At 39.7% G+C, this 19,496-nt stretch overlaps 2 protein-coding genes across 3 annotated transcripts in view; both read right to left on the bottom strand.

The window, feature by feature from the left end:
- Nucleotides 1–10,591, bottom strand: part of EQTN (equatorin) — a 35,461-nt gene extending 24,870 nt beyond the window's left edge. The window contains exons 1-6 of the mRNA XM_010957888.3: nt 10,454–10,591; nt 9,735–10,217; nt 6,311–6,397; nt 4,282–4,341; nt 2,831–2,881; nt 1,536–1,592 (exon numbers count right to left, since the gene is read on the bottom strand). Of these exons, the coding sequence (XP_010956190.3) occupies nt 1,536–1,592; nt 2,831–2,881; nt 4,282–4,341; nt 6,311–6,397; nt 9,735–10,217; nt 10,454–10,529 (814 nt within the window). The 5' untranslated portion in view covers nt 10,530–10,591. The remainder of the gene's footprint in view (nt 1–1,535; nt 1,593–2,830; nt 2,882–4,281; nt 4,342–6,310; nt 6,398–9,734; nt 10,218–10,453) is intronic.
- The window catches only part of MOB3B (MOB kinase activator 3B), a 191,878-nt gene continuing 182,460 nt past the window's right edge, over nt 10,079–19,496 (bottom strand). The window contains exon 4 of one of the 2 annotated variants that reach the window (XM_074361489.1): nt 10,079–10,217. In XM_074361489.1, the coding sequence (XP_074217590.1) occupies nt 10,206–10,217 (12 nt within the window). In that variant the 3' untranslated portion in view covers nt 10,079–10,205. Of the gene's footprint in view, nt 10,218–10,568; nt 10,708–19,496 lie in introns of those variants that run through there. The other variant, XM_074361490.1, reaches the window with a different exon arrangement.

Genomic DNA, 19,496 nt, shown 5'->3' with positions numbered 1-19,496 from the left:
ACTAATTACAAGTTGAGACAGGTTTTTTCCTCCCAGCCTCAGTTTCCTCATCTGTAAAATGGAGATACTACCAACTTTCATAGAGTCGCTGTGAGGGCTGACATAAAGATGTGCAGTATGTGCTCAAAACATATTAGAAAGTGAGTCATGCTCAGCTTAATTACCTGAAAAGACAAAATATTTCTAAAGCATTTATCATTCCTGCATATCACTTTTCTAAATAAAGAAGACTGACTCCTTTTTACTGAAGCACTGGAAGGCAAGTGGCTATAATTGTCAAATAATACAGAACAGAACTGAGGTGACAGGTGACAGGCCTTCAATGTATTACCAGATGCTGTTTCTTTTTCAGTGTATTTTTGTAGCATGGATGTTTGGGGAAAATTAATATATTGCCTTGTCATATCAATCCATAATGAAAACTACATTCAGCAGCAGGAATTCCCTCATTCATTGCTGGTGGGAATGCAGAATGGTAGTCACTGTGGAAGACGTTTCGGTATTTCCTTACAAATCTAAACATATTCTTACCATATGATTCAGCAATCACGATCCTTGGTGTTTACCCAAATGCACTGAAAACTTATGTCCACACAAAAACCTACACGTGAATGTTTATAGCAGCTTTATTCATTATTCCCACAATTTGGAAACAATTGAGATGTCTTTCAATAGGGGAATAGATAAACACACTGGTACATCCATACAATGGGATATTATCCAGTGATGAAAAGAAGTGACCTATCAAGCCAAAAAGAAGTGGAGGAACTGTAAATGCGTATTGCTAAGCAAAAGAAGCCAGTCTGAAAAGGCTACATACGGTATGTTTCCAACTATATCACATTCTGGAAAAGGCAAAACAGTACAGACAGTGATAAGATCAGTCATTGCCAAGGGCTGGGGAAGGAAGGGATGGGGAAGGAGAACACGGGATTTTTAGGGCAGCGAAGCTACTCTGAATGACTGTAATGATAGACACAAGACAGTATGCATTTGTCAAAACCCATAGACTAGTACAGCACAAAGAGTGGGCCTGAACATAAATGATGAGGTTTAGTTAATAATAATGTATCAATACTGGCTCACAAATTGTTTAAAAAAAAATTGCACCGTACCAGTGGAAGACGTTAATAATACAGGAAACTGAGCAGAGGGAATATATGAGAATTCTCTGTAATTTCTACTCAGTTTTTCTGTAAGCCTAAAGCTGCTCTAAAAACAAGCCTACCAATTAAAAAAAAACTGTATTCTATATATCGTTCACTTGCCTACTCCTCCACTTGGTTTACTGTTTCAGGAACAGAAGTTACAAAACGGGAGGATGGAAACAGTCATCTGCGATACGGTCACTGACGAACACTTGTCAGGAACCATAACTTTCCTAAAACAGCAAACGTGCTCTCTGGTGTGAAGCCAGCCACCAAGCTACCCTCTCACACATATCATGCCTTACTGGGGAAACAGCATCACCATGCAGATACTAAAATGTGTCCACATATTTATGTATCCATTTAATTGAAGTATTTTGTTCTTACTTGGAATTGGGTGCAAAAATGCATCTCGGTTGTCCTCGAAGGTGGTTGCATTTATAGCTGTTAAAACAATAAATTAATGTTATGGTAAACAAAATTCACTTACTAAAATTATTGTGTGTGTGTTTATGTATGTGTATACTATATATCATTTATTCTCATTGTTCATGGTAGTGGTGTTCTGCAAAGTCATGTGAGCACTGAGTTAGTGAATACTGAACCATCAGCATCCCTGAGGGAAATACATAGGTTCCTGTGAGCCTCTGGTCACATTTTCATCAACCAATCAGTATATAACCTTGATTTATATGTGTTTCTGTTTAGAGACACTTTATTATACATTGCTGATTCATTAACATTGAGCTCACGGTGTGAGCATTGTAACTCACACCTATGTGAAGCTTATATAATACACATATTTTCCTCCCATCACAGCCTTCTTGTGTGTTGGAACAGTAAAGCATTGTAATACTATATTTGGGGGCCATTTAAAATAGCAAAATCACCAACAGAAAGCACAATAATGCAAAACACCTAGCACTAAACAGACCACAAAAAAGACACTTATTTACAGCATGAGAGTGGAAAAAAGAAGGCCTTTGTTCTATCTCAGCTGGGAACAAGAGCATCAAGCAGTTAAAATTTTTTTGCTACTCTGTGCACGTGCACAAATGACCACGAATGTTCTGCAAGTATTGATTTGAAGGGTTCCAAATAAATTTTAGATGCAGGTAAATTCACAAATACAGAATCTACAAATGAGGATCCATTGAATATGGTATATATTTCACATTTATAACGCATGCATATGTGTGTGTGTGATAAATGAAATACATTCATACATATATGCTTCTACAGATAATATGCACATTACATTTATACATGCATGCTTGTACATTTATGATATATATATATATTACTTTTATGCATGCATATATTTTGATGTATACTTTGCATTCATTCATGTATCTCCGTGTGATTCTGATCATACTGCTCCAAATACAAAGAGAGATTATACTGGGCAGGAGCCTTATTTAAAATTTTTAATCATAAATTAAATGACTAGACTGTAACATTTGTAGGAGGATATAACTTTTGGGGGGAGAATCAGAAAATGTGTGACACTCGATCAACTTTCTGGGTTTGTTTTGCATTCGTTAATTACATGTGATGATGGCAGCAAAAGGTTGATTTACTAATTCTTAGTATCAGAGCTATTTACACTGATCTTGGCTTTCTTACAGAAGACTTCAGAAAATCAAAACATTTTCACAGCTACCTAACTACTATGAGTTTACCTTTAGCTAACATTGTCCAAAATGCAGGCTCATTTGGACCCTGGGTTGGTTCTGTTTAAAAAACAAAATAGAACACGATAACAAAATAAGGTAATTTGGCTTTAGTAAAATTTTGATAGAACATTCATTCATTCATTTGTTAATTTAGTCATTCAACAGTTATATCTTGAGCTCCTACGATGTGCCAGACTCTGTGGTTGGCAATGAAGCTATAGAAATGAATGAGATACAGGCTGTACGCTCAAGGAACACAATCTCAGTTTTGGAGGCAGACAAGATTGACTGTTAATTATGCTGCAGGGTAATGAGGGCTTAAAAGCAACACACAGGTGGTATGCACAAAGGGATCTAATTCAACTTGCAAAAATTGGAAACACGGAGAGGGAGCTGAAGCTCCAGTGTAGGCTAGGCTCAGAGGACTAGAAACTGTTTGCCAGGAAAACTAAGTGACAGAGAGGTCATTCCATTGTGAACACTCAGGAGTCCTGAGCAGGTTCCGTAAGCTCTGAGAGCTTCAGGTAGTCTGGAATGAAGAATGTGGGTGGGGAATGTGACCAGAGATGAGACTGGCAAGTTCCTCCACGGTCACCTTATTTCAGACTTGAATGTCTGGTTAGGAATTTAGAACATGACCCCAGACCTAGTAGTAAATTACTAAAGATATTTAAGAAGGGGTATACCAGGATGATCAGATGTCTATTTTTAATTATATCAAAAAAGTGAATCAGGTTTTTTAAAGTAGTGATAAAGATGCAAACTACTTCTAAGTAAACATTAGAAACATACTTGGGTTGCATGAACTGGAGAACACAGGGTATCTTACAATGACAGGTCCATTATCTTCAATTAGACTGCTCATCATTCAAGATCTTAGAGGAAAGCCATCCTGGGTTTTTATTTTTTCACAGATATTTTATAAGGAACAATATTCTTGTCAGGAAAATAAAAGATTTCGATTTTGCAAACTATCACTCTGAACTCTCCCCCACTAGTAATTTGAGGAAACACTAATAATCGACTCTAAGCAGAGTCAAGTTTATTTCTCAAGCACGTAACTGTTATGTTATTATTTTAAAATTATATTAAAATGTATTAAATATATTTATATAAATGTATATTTACATATATACATTTATTTAATATAAATATATATTTAATATAAATATAAAATGTAATACATTTTACTAAAATAAAGTTGCATTTTAAAAGAGCTCACTTCCTAACCCTTTTCAGGTAAATCTGAAAATTGACTCTTAGATTTGCACCACTTAAAAGGTTTTAGGGTAACTTTAAATTGTAGTAGTATAAATTCTTTAAGCATACGATTACTTTATGAAGTACTCAGAGTAGTGGAACTGAAAATTTTTAAGTCATATAATGATATGCTCCAGGTCTGACTACAGGGTTGTAACTTTAATACTGTGTTATATTTTTTTCAATATGTTCTTTACTTTCTTCATTTTCGACACGTTCAGGAGGTGGCAACGTCGTTGTTTCATTGACGAGTTTATCTAGGAAAAGGGATAATGGATTATCAGCATATCAAAATATTGACGCAACTTCTGTGACTAGGCATATTTTTAAGCTAAAAAAAAAAAATAGAACAAAGGAAGGCAGAGAGGAAAAAAAAACAAAAAAACAAAAACAAAGAGAAAGAGGTTGACATCTTCCAGAGATGCCTTAATGGAGGGGAAAGAAGAAGGCATTGAAGAAGAAAGCTTGTGTGATAATGGGTTGCCTGAGGTGGGCTTAATATGCTTATCATTCACAAAAGAGATAGGGAAACCTGGAGCCTGGAGCCTGGAGCCACAGGCTTCTTCTGGATATAAGAGAGATCTATTGGATGAGGTACACTGGTTTCACATGGTTCCTGGCATCGGCCTCGAAGTGATACCATCAACTCAGGACAACGTGATTGCTTGTCAGCGTAATGACATGAAAGATGGAGGTAACACCCCTGTCCTTGTAAACTGGAAGGACATGCATGTTAACTACTCAAAACAGAATTTTGGACATAAAGATTTGGGGCTACAAATCAAGGATTTTCGGGCCTGATTTGGTATGTATCTCAGTCTGCCATGTGTCCATCTGGAGGTATGTCAGTAAGAGTGTATTTTGGAACAATGGTGATTGGAGGACCATTTTCCTCTGCATGAGGCTGGCTATTTCAGTTAACTTTGCTTAATCCAGGAGTCAGTAAAGTTCTATATGAAGTACAGGCAATCCCGCTACAGGAAGATTTCTACCGAGCCTACAAACAGCACTATTACGGGTACTTTGTAGGCAAGAAAGGATGGAAAAAGACTCCATTACCAGAGCCGATGCTGATTCAGGCAGGGCTGGAACAACTGGTGAGTAATCCTTAAACTCTGCTATGCAACCCTCACACTGGATTTTGGAGAAAAATGTCTAGATTGCCTCACTACTACCTTGCCTTCACAGTTTTAGGGGATAAAAGAATTGTTAATCAAAACTATTCTGGAGATTTCCATTTCCTTGGGGGGCTTGATCCTCTAGAATGTCCCCACCATGCCAACATGTCTCCCTCTGTTACAGCCCCAGTTAAAATGGCAAAAATTTTATCCCAATCCGACTTTGACAATCCTCTGGGGACCTGAATTGTGGGAAGAGAAGTTAGGGTTTTGGAGTCTCTTCCATGGGTCCTGCGGTTGTCAATAATCCACTTCCTAAGAGAATCTGAGGTGCATGATCTGTTCAAGGGCTGGCTCTGTGTGTCTTGCCCTAAACAACTCAAGATGTCTGCTGTGTACAAGCAAAATGTCCCTGAGTGATTTGTCTAACTAACGTACGCCCTTGAAATGTCCCTATCTCATTTATGTCCTAAGGTTTGGAATTGCTCAAAGTATTCCATTACTGTCAAGTAGCTTTATTAATCAACAGGCATTGCTGAGTGTGGCTTTTCCCAATATTGAATATTGTCATAGCCGGAAACATGTTCTCTCGCCTATTTACTTTCATCCTCTCTTCCTTGTCTTCTGTTTTATGCTATTTTTTTCATATATACGAAGTGTTGACACTTCAGGGTGAAAATGTGGTATAGGTACTTCACAGACTTTTAATGGCCTCCAAAGTCACATGCTGGCAACAGTTTTATCTATCAATAGTTACACTTGGAAAAGGCAAAGAGGAAATAAGAACATTTGAAGCTGAAAGTATAAAGCAGAAAGAAGCAAAAATGTGGGTTTAAGAAAAATCATTTTCTAGAGTCCTAAATTTAGTTATTTTATTTTTCTTTTCCACACAAACCAAAAATATGAGGCTAGGAAATGTAAGACCCTCCTTGCACTCTGATTCCATCAGTGCCATGGCTGTGACGGAGTCTCCTTATTTTAGGAACTAGGGCCCCCTGACGACATTAGCGCCACTAAGACCTTTTTCCTACCCAATACTCTCAAGTGCTGCTTTGAAATCTTCCTTTAAGGGTTTTTCATATTTGCAATGGTGCCTTTCAGTACTCACAGTTTTTCAGAGAAAACTTCAGGTCAGTTGTTGCTCTCACGGATATCTCGGACTGTGTGCCATTTGAATTTTGTGTGGTGAACACGTCTGAAAACAGAAGATCAAAGCTTTTCAGCAGCTAGCTAAATCACTTCTCGTTCCTTTACATTTTTCCTCACCTGATTTTCTTTTTCTTAAAACATACGCACTAATTTCAAGAACAGAGTAATAAAATATTTGAGACATTCTTCATCTACAAAACAACGAGTGGGGCAAGGGTCAAAAATAAATTTCATGGGGCAAAAAGCCAAACTAATATCCTTACGCTAAATGACTCTTTCTGAAAAGAAATTAAAGAAATTACTGAGAAAAAAGTAAGTGCATAGTAGGTGCCAAAGTAAATTTGTAAATGTGTCATATTACCACTGTTTGTATTGACAATGTCAAATTTTAGCTAAGTAAGGGGCATTTATTTGCCCTTGAACCTTGAGACTATGGAATATAGTTCAGCTTAATAGTATATACTTTTAATAACAATCAAGATCTCCCATATACACTCACATTTACATAGGCACATAAAGAATCCTGCTCTGAAGAGCTGTCAGAGGTTGGTGTAATTCAGAACTAATGAACATATCCACCCAACGAGAGCCAAGGTAAACTGGATCAAGAGGCCAGACTGAACATACATATATACATGTCTCCTCTTTCCAAAATCTTATCAAATGACAGATAATTTTATACACATGAATGTATATGTGTTTAGTACCTACGTAAGTGTTCATTCCTCCCAACACACACACACACAAACAGTGCCATTAATGTATCATAATTTTGAAGAATTTCTGAGCTAGATCCATGAAGAAATAAAAAAAATTACAGCCCAATATTCATGTTATGAGTTATAAAAGTACAAAAATTAAAATACTGTGGTATTTTTGCAGGGAAAGACAGATCAAAGAAATGATAAAAAAGGTAGCAACTGACCCAATTTCAAATGGATTTTTGATTATATTAAATGTTAGTTTCATATCAGTAGAGAATTAATGTTAGACAATTAGCAATCCTCCTTGAAAATTGTAAAGTTTTAGTGGGGAGGGTAATAGGTCAGTGGTAGAGCACATGCTTAGCATGTATGAGGCCCTGGGTTCAATCTCCAGTACCTTCATTTAAAAAAAATTAGAAAAAAAAGAAAAATATAAATTTTATGCCTATTTTATGCCATATGCAAAAATAATTGGATTTAAGATCTAAGAGTGAAAAATAAAAATGTGAAATTATTAAAAAAATTGGAAAATAATATCTTGGATTGGATAAGGCCTAGCTAAACAAGATACAAAATGAAGAAATTATAAAGGAATTAATCAAGAATTGAACTTATAAAATTTAAATTTTTCTCTGTGATTAGGATACCTAAACAGGTTTAAAGATAAGCAACAACCTGGGAGAAAATACTTGTTACTTCTACCATAAGAAAAGATTAATATACTAATATAAAAAGAGACCCCACAAATAAATGTAAATACAACCTAACAGAAAAATGGGCCAAAAATATGAACAGGCAAATCACAGAAGTAGAAAGAAAAATGTCCAATAAATGAAGAGAAAAATTGTCACCTTCACAAGTATTCAGAATGCAAATTTAAAAAGTAATGAAAAGCTCTCATTTATTTACAAAATATGATTATTTATAAAATATTCATTGTGGGTGATACTGGGGAGCATTCTTGGGGGATGTGAATTGGTAAATACATTTTGGAGGGCAATTTGGTGGTATCTTTCAATATTTTAAAAGATTTACCCTTGATTCAGAAATTTTAGTATTTGGTATCTATCCAAAGAGAGATACACCCAATTGTATATAAGAATGTACAAGGAAAAAACTGTACATAATCTAATTCCTTAATAAGATAGTGGATATATTATGGAATATCATTTTATGGAATACTATGCAGCCAATTAAAAATAATGAGGTAGGTGTGAAAAGAGATTCAGAGTTGTTAAAAAAGAAAAGCAAGTCATAAAACAATTCTTTACTATGGTCCCATTTATGTTTTGTGTGTGTGTGTAAGAAATATTTTTTTTCTTTAATCAAAGAAATCATTAGGCTCTTCATTTATTTATCCTCTGGTTAATTCAAAATAGAGATACATTCTGAAAAGGAAATGACTGCATCATTTTGCACACAGTAGAGGCAGCCTGTGGTGGATAGATTAGACACCACTCCTGACTGCTTCTTTGTAGCTATGAAACCTGGCAATTGACCTCTCTGAGCCTCAGGGATTTTTTTTTTTTCAACTACAAAATAGGATAGTGATTCACCAAAAAAAAAAAAATATATAAATACAACTTATGCATTACAGTTTTCAAAGTACTTGAGTATATGTATGTAGATATATGTAGATATAAGTATATCTTCATTGTATTTCTATTTTTTCTTTGATTAATGTTAATAAAGATTCCAGAATAGTTAGATTTAATCTTAATTTTCATTTTTAACAAGAGTTTCTTATGAACCTTCACAATGTAGAATAGTGGACCTTATAAAGACATGGAAAGAAAGCCCATACAATAAATGCTGAATAAACTGAAGTTTAGTGGACCTTCCAAACATCTCAAAGTCATCTTGTTATGGGTTGAACTTTGTTTGCCTAAAAAGATATGCTCAAGTTCTAACTCTCAGTACCTCAGAATGTGACCTAACTTGGAAAAAGAGTCATTGAAGATTTAGTTAAGATGAAGTCACATGGGAGCAGGTGGGCTCCCAATCCAATATGGTGTCCTTACTGCGAAGAGGGAAATTTGGACACTGACACACAGGAAAAATTTGTGAAGACAGAGGCAGAGATTGGTGTTCTGCTGCTACAAGCCAAGGATGCCTGGGGCTACCAGAAGCTGGAAGAGGCAAGGGAATACCCTCCCCTCGAGGCTTTGGAGAGAGCATGGCATGGCCAAAACTTTCATTTTGGATTGGTGGCTCAGTGAGAACTATGAAAGAATAAATTTCTTTTGCTTTGAATCTCCCAGTTTGTGGTTCTTCATTTCAAGAAACCCTAGGAAACTGACACACACCTCCAAATTAATTTTGGTGAACTCACCAGAGAATTAGGTCAATTGTTACTAATGTGAATAAATAACCATACTGCTATGATAAACCCTATGCTAATTGTAGACAATTACCTATTGTCTGCAACTATTATACACTTACATACAACTGTATGTAGACAATTACAGACAATTACAACAAGAATCTTGTTCTGCTTCCCAACATCTCATAAAAAAAAGTTGCAGGAAATAAGAATTTCATCTTATACAGTGGAATATCTATAAGGTAACTTAAAATTTAAGTAGGAAATAAAATGATTATAGGTGTTTTAGAAACAATTAAATCAAACCAGTATAATCAGCTTTTGTATATGTATTACTATTAACTTTAAAAGCTTACATTGTTTTATATCTTTATAATAATTGCCAGTTTTCTCATTAGCAGGAGTATTCTCATTATTTTCTCCTTCTTGATGGGGCTGCTCAGGCACAGCATGCTCAGGCACAGGGTGTTCAGGCACAGTGTGCTCAGGCAGAGGCTGCTCAGGCACAGGGTGTTCAGGTAGAGTGTGCTCAGGCGCAGGGGGTTCAGGCGCAGTGTGCTCAGGCACAGGCTGCGCAGGCACAGGGTGTTCAGGTGCAGTGTGCTCAGGCGCAGTGTGCCCAGGCACAGCGGCTTCAGGCACAGCATGCTCAGGCACAGGGGGTTCAGACACCAGCTGCTCAGGCACAGGGGGTTCAGACACCAGCTGCTCAGGCACAGGGGGTTCAGACACCAGCTGTTCAGGCACAGGGGGTTCAGACACCAGCTGCTCAGGCACAGGGGGTTCAGACACCAGCTGCTCAGGCACCAACTGCCCAGCCATGGGTGTCACATCAGGCCCTGAAAAAAAGGATGACCATAGATTAGAAGTATGTTGATTTCTTGGCTACTTTCTTTTTCTAACTGCACTTTTTTCACAAAGGTTTTGAGGCAGAGATTTAAAATCTAAGTTATACCATACTTGCAACAATCAACTTTCTATCATCCTATAGGAAATTCCCACCGGCTGGTTTTCTAGGATAAGGGGTCACCTTTCTTATCTGCTATTTCGGTGAAAGTTCTAAATGCTTACTCACCTTCATCAGGAGGATTCATAAGACCAAACTCTGGGGAAAAAACCCCAGATAAAAAAATAAACAATATAAAATTCATTGGGAAAATGATATGATTTATCCAGTGATCAACTGCGTCTCAAGAGTTTCCCTTCTGTTGCCCAGCACGTCCTAGAACCAGCTAGGACATTATGACGTCACTGCCAAATGAAGCTCAGAATGCCGGCGAGAAGCTTCCAAAAACTTTGTGACTCAGTCTGATGTCTTCATCTTTGGTCCTGTAATGGTTTTTATTTTTAAAAATAAACCATTATAAGATTTTCTTTGAAAATTAAGAGGTATGTTTTCAGGAAATACTGTAAACGATTGGTCCCTAGATTTTAAAGAGCCATTAATATTGTTGGCTTATTATCAGAAAATGAGAACAGACCTTTCTGGTTTTTGAAGCATTTGTGATACTATATGTTCTTTCACATAGCTGCAATCCAAGTATCTGTTAAAAACTAACCAGATACCCAGATTCAATCCAAATGCCCTGAAAATTCTGGTTCATGAGTTATCTTAACAATAATTCTTTGAGGGGAAGTCTTTTGAAATATCTTTTTGAGGGGGGTTGAAGACCTATATTCTTCATAAAGTATAAAGTATCTGCTTTACTAAGAACATTTTTATCAATAAAACCCATCTTTTACCTCACATGCAGCTTAAGGAAATTATATAATATTTAGTAAGAAGAAGATTTAGACCCAGATAACATTTTCCATATATTTCTCATGTAATAACTCATAATAAGTAATAAAGGCAAGAAATCAAATGGACAATATTCCTAATATTGCTCTTCATGTTAGTAAAGGGTCACCTAACTTTGCTTCCCTCAATTTTGATTACTGATGGATAGCCTTTCAGCTCTGGGGAATATTCATAATTAAAATGACACAAGCATCAGGGCTGTAAAGTCTAATGCCTTAAAAGAATTTTGTAAAGTAAGATGTGCCTTCGGTGAAGTCTCATAGAGGCCACGAAAGGGGAATACATAATACAACACAACGTAAAACTTCCTTAAAATCTTCTGTATCCAATTTCTTTCCAGCACTCCCTATAGTGTCTCCTAAAATAACTGTCTTCTTTGTCATTTACAAACTCCATCCAATCAACCTTCTTCCACAGTTTAATTTTCTTCCCCTTCCATCTTCCCTCCCACCCCTCAATTCATATCTATTTTTTTGCAAGTAGTTCCATGTCATTATTATTCAGATTAATTTATCCCTCCCCACTCTAAGATTATTTTTACAAATAAACCTTTTCGTCTCAGTTCTTTTATGATTTTTTTTAACATTTAAATCTACAGTCTAAAGCATAGATCGGCAAATATTCTGTAAAGACCAAATTGTAAATACTTAGGTCTTTTATTAAACCTTGTACCAGAGATGACATTCAATGCAATGAGGTAAGGAAACAAAATAGAAAATGTAAGGATTGGAAAGGAAGAAACAAAACTACCATTATTCGCAGATGCCATGATGGTCTACTCAGAAAATTTAAGTCTCCTAAGTACTAGAACTAATATGAAAATTTAGCCCAGGCCTTAAGGGATGACAGCTTTACCCCTGTCTCCTGGAATACTAGCTTTGAAGCCCCGAGTGCCATGTAAGATGTACCTTACTGGAGACATTCCATGGAGAGGACCTGAGACCACAGAGAGAGAGAAAAATACCCAGCCGAGCCAGGTCTTCTGGCCCTCCCTCCCTGCAAAGCACCAGGCATGTGAGTGACACCATCTTGGCTGCATCCATCAGCCCAGCCTCCAGCTGCACCTCATCAAGAGGCTGCCACCACATGGGGCAGAAGACTAACCCAGCTGAGCCTTGCTTGAACTCCTGACCCACAAAATCACGAGACACGATACAATAGGTGTTGTGTTAAATCAGTAAGTTTTAATGTATTTCGTTGTGCAGCGATAAATAGCAATAAATAAAATTGGAATCTTAAATTCAACAAGATCACTCTCTGAACACAACCTTGCCTCCTGGCAGCTCTCTAATTCGGGTCCTCCTGCCACCTTGTTCTCCTGCCCAACAGGAATCTCTGATCTCCCGTCCTCTCCATTTATTCGGCATCTTCTCCTCTTTTTACTTCACTATCTGGATCCCCTCGCCCCTCAGAACCCTTCCCTGGCGGCCCTCCCTGACCAGCATGAACTCAGAGGCAGGCTTTTCACAGGTTAGAAAAAAGGGCCCCCAGCCCTTGCACTCATCCTCAGGATTTTGGATCCTATGAGTATCATTCTGATTAGGGATTCAATATCTAGTTTCATGGATAGAGCAAATAATTCTTCCTCTAGAAACGTTTAGACAGAAACCCACACCCAGGCGCTGGCTAGCATGCAAACTATCTTTATTGCTGCCTGCCTCCCACCTGAGACGACCCAGCAGAGGGAGCGGGGAGGCTCCTGAGCCAAAGAGGAGACTTGATGGTTCTAGTTCTCTAGTCCTCGAGGCAGGGTTGGACTAGTTAGTGGGAGAGAAGGGAGGGTGGGGAAACCAATAATCTTGAGGGCCTCAAGGAAAGGGAGTCCTTTCTCACCTGCAAGGGAAGTCACAGCCGCTCTGGCTCCAGGTCACGCGCAGGCAGAGGGAGCAGCTAGGGTGTGGTGTGTGCTTGTCCCCTGGGCTGCCCTGGAAAGCGGGCCCACTGCCCACCCTCTTGCAGGTGGTCAGGCAAGCGAGATCACATGGAGAGGGACCAGGCATTGCAAGTTATGCTGCCCGAGCAATCCAGTGCCTCTACGCATTCAGGGCACCGCAGGAAAAACCACCACCAAACTCACAAAAACAGCTCGGGGCTCCTCACACACCTGCACCAAGACCCGGATGCGTCAGCCAGCGTGCAGCTGCAGGTGCAGACTCTGACTACTTTAGGGCAACCTGACGGATGGGCTTTTATTCTGAGATCTACGCTTTCTAGTCTTTGGGTTGTTAAAATACCTTTTCTCTTGTGAAATAAGAGTGATGAGAGCATCCATAAATAAACAATAGAGTTGTTGTTTAATTTTAAACTTTCTTGCCTATGAAATCCAAAATCCTGAGGATGAGTGCAAGGGCTGGGGGCCCTTTTTTCTAACCTGTGAAAAGCCTGCCTCTGGGTTCATGCTGGTTGGGGAGGGCCGCCAGGGAAGGGTTCTGAGGGGCGAGGGGAAGGGGGTACCACCAGGTCTGGGGTTTAGAAAGCGCAATCTGGCTTCAGTTGGTGAAGAGTGGAAGGGGGAGTAGAGACGGGGAGAGCCATTGCCTCGCTGTTGTTGAGGCAGGAGAGTCTGCGGAAATGCAGAGGCTGTGTGTGCAGATGGAGGAAGGGAGGGGCCTCTGTGGCCCTGAGGCTAATTTTCTAACATGGGTTTGGGCGAATCTTTCTCCCAAATTGCTGGCTCTTATCTGCCCTTTTGTATTTCCATTATCTCATTAAAATAAGTCTGCCCCTCAGGACCATCTTTCTAAGGATGGTAGAGAAAAGGGTGCAGTTTCTTTTCCACTTTATCTGAATACAAGTTTTTTCCTTCTGCTGCTAGCCAGACCACGCAGTCCGATTCGACAAGCTTTCCATTGGGAATGGCTGCTTCCTCCACTGTCTCCCCGGACCAGCTGTATCTGAACTCTCCTGGTTATCAGCCATCTCCTTCGTGTCCACAGAGCCCCCTCATCTGGCCCTGATGCAAAACACATCTTAGTAGTTATCAGACATGATTCGTATCAGGATGGGTGTTAAAGAATTGCATGTAAATGGGGGAAATTATTCTTCTCCAGTGATTTTGAACCTTGGGATGAAAAAAGCAAAGACAGATGAGGGCGCCCAGCACAAAGCAAAGGAGCTGAGGCCTCCATTCTCCTGCCCATGAAATATGCATAATAGCAGTATTGCAAGTAGGTTACTATGTCGACTACAGGCCTACGAGAGCGTCAGCCAGAGCCGGGAGGCACACTTCTGCTGACTCAGACCGCATTTCCCCACCTCTTTCCAGTCTTGTGTATTCCCACTGCCAAATTTGAGGAGAAAACACTTTTCTCATTCTCGGTATAGACTCGTCATCTTTGAAGACTAAGTCCGGTCAGGTAGGAAACTGTTTGGGAGACGACTGGAAGGTGGGAACCCCCTTCGAATCAGAGGGGAAATGGTACCCCTGGCTGCTCCTACCAGCCTGGCAGAGACCGGGTTTCCCAGCCAGGCTTTCCTCCCCAGGCAGGGGCCTGGTGAGCAATGTCTGCCGCAGGGGTGTGAAGCCCACTTGTTTCCTCCCTCTGACCCATCGGCTTGATGACCTTAACTTTCAGTGGCATGTTCACTGGACTTCCTTTCTCGTCTGTACAGGAGGCATTCAGTCCAACCATGTCACCCCATTATTCCTTCCCCAGCTTCCTTTGGGCTTTTCAGGGGCAACTCCTTTTGTTATCCTTGTGGTGAAAGCTTGGTCACCAGGGTAGCAAGGGAACAAGGTCAAAGGAGGAATAGCTTTTTAATAGACAAAGTGTGTGTGTCAGAGGGATGCAACCCAGTGGTTAAGAGCAGGGGCTCTGGAGACAGACTGCCTGGGTTCAGATCCCACCACCCCAGCTACCCAGCTGCATGATCTCGAATCTTATGCTGCCACCTCAGTTTCCTCATCTGTAAAATGGGAATAATAACAATAGGCTCTGCCTCACAAGACTGTGTTGAACATTAATTCAGATAATCAAAGTGAAATGCTTGGCACGATGCCTAGCACGGTATGAGAGCAAAGGACTGTCCCCGTGTGAGCTCATCCCTGCTCCCCAGCCTGCAACCGGTGCTCGGTCACAACCTCTGCCACAGATTATGGATGTTTGCTGTCACCAATATTTCCCTCAGGGAACAGCTGTGAGAATGGGATGGGAGAATACGTGTCAAGTACCAAACATAGTGCTTGGCACTGTGAATAAAAAATACTGCCAGCCATATCAGTGAGCAAAGGATGCTGCGGACATCAAGTCAACAGCCACTACCCCCAACAGTGAGCAGAGGGAACTCAGGATGCAGACAAGCAGGCAGCCTGGCCTCTGCAGCCACCCTCAACGATGCTCCCTGAGAAAACTCAGGATGGGAAAGAGCAGGATACTGGCCCTAGCTGGCTAAGGTGCACATGAAAGGAATGATTTCAATGAGCCCAGGCTTTTGCACCATCCCAAACATAGAAAAGCACTAAATTCCTTTACTTGAGATATCTGGTTTCTTTAATTAACAGTAATCTTTCAATGTTTTGACAACCTGGCCTTTGTTGCAAAAACTCCTACATATCCTGGCTCCTCCCTTGCATCTTTGGAGCAGTCGCTTAGAGCCTTCCAGGCTCGAGTCCTCAGAAAGTCTACAGAGTAAAACATAACTCTCAACTTCCAGGCTGTGCATAACTTTCCAGTCGACAGCACAGAACAGGTTCTCAGTAAATTAATTTGTAGCCCGTCTTTCCCCTAAAACACCTTCCTAAGTCCCCTGAAAGCACCTGGCACACCCACCTGCTCTGTTCCTAGTCCTTTCCAGTACAGTAACTCAGGACTCCATGAGCACCAGAGGATGTTCAGGTGAAAATTGCCTTGTTCATTTTCCCTTTCTCTTGGCAGTGGGTGATGGGCTAGGGTACCTTCTTTCATGTTTCTCTATCCAAGTCGCAGGGAAGTCCTTTGCAGTCACTTATGAGAAATAATGCAAATTCCAATTAAATACCCTGAGCGCAAGGGCAGCACCAACTTTTCTTTCTGAATGCTAACAGAAGACCTGGCAATAACTAGCTTACAGCTCTTGGGGACTTTCTGAACTTGTAGTTACTTTATTTCTTTTATTCCAAATCCATATGTTCACAGGGTTTTGCTTAATCCACTGCCCAGATGATGCCCTGTCAGTACTTAATATCAGAGCGACACTGTGTGTTATCCATGCAACCTCAGGAAGCTCATGCTAAGGCTGGAAATGTGTTAAAAAAAAAATTCTTCCCAGGAGCATGAAACAGGCCTTGCCTTTTGAATGAACTTTCTTTAACTTCCATGGTTCAATAGTTGCTGAAGTTAAAGATTTACTATTAAAAAAAATCCTCCCTCTCCCTGCTCGTGTCTTGAGAAAGGCTGCCTCCTTCTTTGTTCCGTCGCTGAATCATTTCGTAGACAATTACATGGAGGCCTAGGAATGGGAGGGTACAAGTTATTCATCTCACCCACAGTATGTTTGTTTCATCCAGCCTGAAAACACAGGCCAGCGTTCCCTCGTGACATATTACAGATCTCCCGGTGGAACCAGGACCTGGAGAACTGTACCTCTGCCATGACTCCTGGTGCCCTTAAAGGGCGCTGCACAGGTCAGGTATGCAACGTGTTTCCTTTTCATTTCTAAATTAGCTCGTGGAATATATACATAAATAAATCTCCTAGCCACACATTGCTCTAGCCTCTCAGTTGCATATTTCTTTTTTTGTTATTATTATTGAACTTTTTTTTAAATTGAAGTATAGTTGGTTTACAATGTTAATTTCTGGTGTACAGCATAGTGATTCAGTTGAAAAAAATATATATATATATATATTCCTTTTCATATTTTTTTATTACGGGTTACTATAAGATATTGAATAGTTCCATGTGCTATACAGTGGAAACTTGTTGTTTATCTATTTTATATATAGTAATTAGTATCTGCAAATCTCAGACTCCCAATTTACCCCTTCCCACTTCCTTTCTCCCCTGGTAACCATAAGTTTGTTTTCTATGTCAATGAGTCTGTTTCTGTTTTGTAAATAAGTTCATTTGTGTCATTTTTTGTAGATTCCACATATGAGTGATATCATATGGTATTTTTCTTTCTCTTTCTGGCTTCCTTCATTTAGTATGATGATCTCCAGTTTCATCCATGTTGCTGCAAATGGCATTATTTTATTCTTTTTTATGGTTGAGTAGTATTCCATTGTGTATATATAGCACATCAGCTGCATATTTCTAATTGTTCATGTTACCACAAATTCTACACTATGAAGAGTCAATACATTCATTTTTTTCATGGAGAAGAAAAACTAGCAAAAATTAAATGTGATCGTTCTGCTCGATCCTTGTTGTCAAAGCTAATCAGCTTTGGGTGTTTCTGTTTATTAACTCTTAAAAGTCTGCTTGTTTTTTCCTAACAATGAGTGAATTGCATTTTTTTCCAACCATTCCACAGCAGGAAGCAAGACCTAGAAGTTTCTTATGTACCATTTTAATTAATCATAGAAGCAATCTGCTTCCACCCTGGGTGGTTCCTCCTGGCCTTGCACATTGTCCCTATCTCCTGCCCGCTCAGGGACCCATCCTGGCCTCTGGTCTTGGCCTCACACCACTCAACACTCAGTGGACAAGCCATTTTGGCCTTCCGGGTGTCCACACTAGATCCCTTGTCCCACTTAATCTCTGACTAAGGGTCCACTGTGTATTTGTGAATGAACTTCTATGAATAGAAATATTTGATATTCTCAGATGCACCAGTCACAGAAGCACTACTGTAATTGCACGACCAGGACAGCGACTGAAGGCTGACTTGCTACATGACATGGACCCGGTATCTATAGGGAGGGAGACATCTGAGAAGAGCCCTGTGCCTAGTGGGTGGAGGTGACTCCTGTGTTTAGAGTGTGGGCGCTGGAGCACACCTGTGTGATATCACTTTCTTGCTTGTGACCTCAGGCAAGTTACTTGGGTAACTTTGACTTTAAAATGGGGATAAACAGATAACCCACCTCATGGGTTAGATGAGATTATCCATTTAAAACCCTTAACAAGTACTTAGTCTACAGTTCGCACTCAAATGTGTACTTTGGGTGTTAGTATCATCAAATTATCATTATCATTGTTACATACTGCTTTTAATTAACTTCTCTCTGATAGCAAGCACCTATCCACCATGTGAATTCATTCACTCCTTTGTTTATTCATCAAAGGTCTATTGGGCATCGACTCTGTGCCAGACACTCTCTTCTAGGTGCTAGTACACGGCAATAAACAAAATAGAGATTCCTGATGGCGTGGAATTTCTATTCCAGTTGCAGGGAGACAGACAACACACAGTGAACCTAGTAAATAAATTATACAATATAGATGCTATGGGGAAAAAGTGGGCAAGAAATGTACGTGAGTGCAGCATCCCAGCATAAGAGGGCAATGGGGACAATCAGCCATGTGTCTGGGAGGCAACAGGGAGTGGTGAGGACAGTGGTAAATTAGAGAGAGAACCCCATCTAAATCGGTCAGCCACTTCTCAGCCAATTCCTGCCACATGAAAACAAAAACCTAGTGTTGCCAGATTTTTTGATTCTGCAAGAAAAGCCAGAAATTCTGATTTTTAAGCGTCAAATTTCCCAGTTATGCTGGTAGCTAGTTAAAAACAACAACAACGATTCACAGAACATGCCTACGGGACAAATTCCGTCCATAGTCTGCCTCTCTGTCACGTCTTGGTGTACATTTCAGACTGCGGAGCTGAGGGGCAGAGGAACACTTTATATTTGTGACTGGGCTCCAGAAGTTCACTCCTCCTCACTCCCTGTGTCTAGAAGTCACTTCATCACAAATGGCTTTTGTCAGACATAGCACTCAATTGTTGCCATTGGGAACAGGAGTGGTTATTGGAGTCATTTACAGTTATTCCACAGTGACTGTAAATGTATAAATCGTACATAAGAATTTATACATTTCTGCTTTTCCAAATATGTTCATATATTTTCATCTTACATGATTGTCCAAAAATAACTATAAGTTACATAGGAACACATCTATAAGCCCAGTTGCAGTTCAGATATCTGAGGCACAGAACAGTTAAATACACTATCCAAGGTCATACAAAAAAGGTAGTGGCAAACCTGAGACTAAACCTTAGATTTATTTACTCCGATTGATGAGCTTTTTTCTAAAATCTAGACTTATTATACTTACATGCCAAATCATTATCTAATGTAATACTGAATCCTACTCCTGGAGAGAGATGTGCGTGATTAACCTGTTGAGAAGCTAAACATGATGTATGACCCCCTCTTGGGAGAATCTGTAATAGA

The sequence above is a fragment of the Camelus bactrianus genome, chromosome 4, assembly GCF_048773025.1.
Source record: "Camelus bactrianus isolate YW-2024 breed Bactrian camel chromosome 4, ASM4877302v1, whole genome shotgun sequence".
Classification (NCBI taxonomy): Eukaryota; Metazoa; Chordata; class Mammalia; order Artiodactyla; family Camelidae; genus Camelus; species Camelus bactrianus.
Note: the sequence above shows the minus strand (reverse complement) of the source record. Positions and strands in the feature narration are given on the sequence as shown.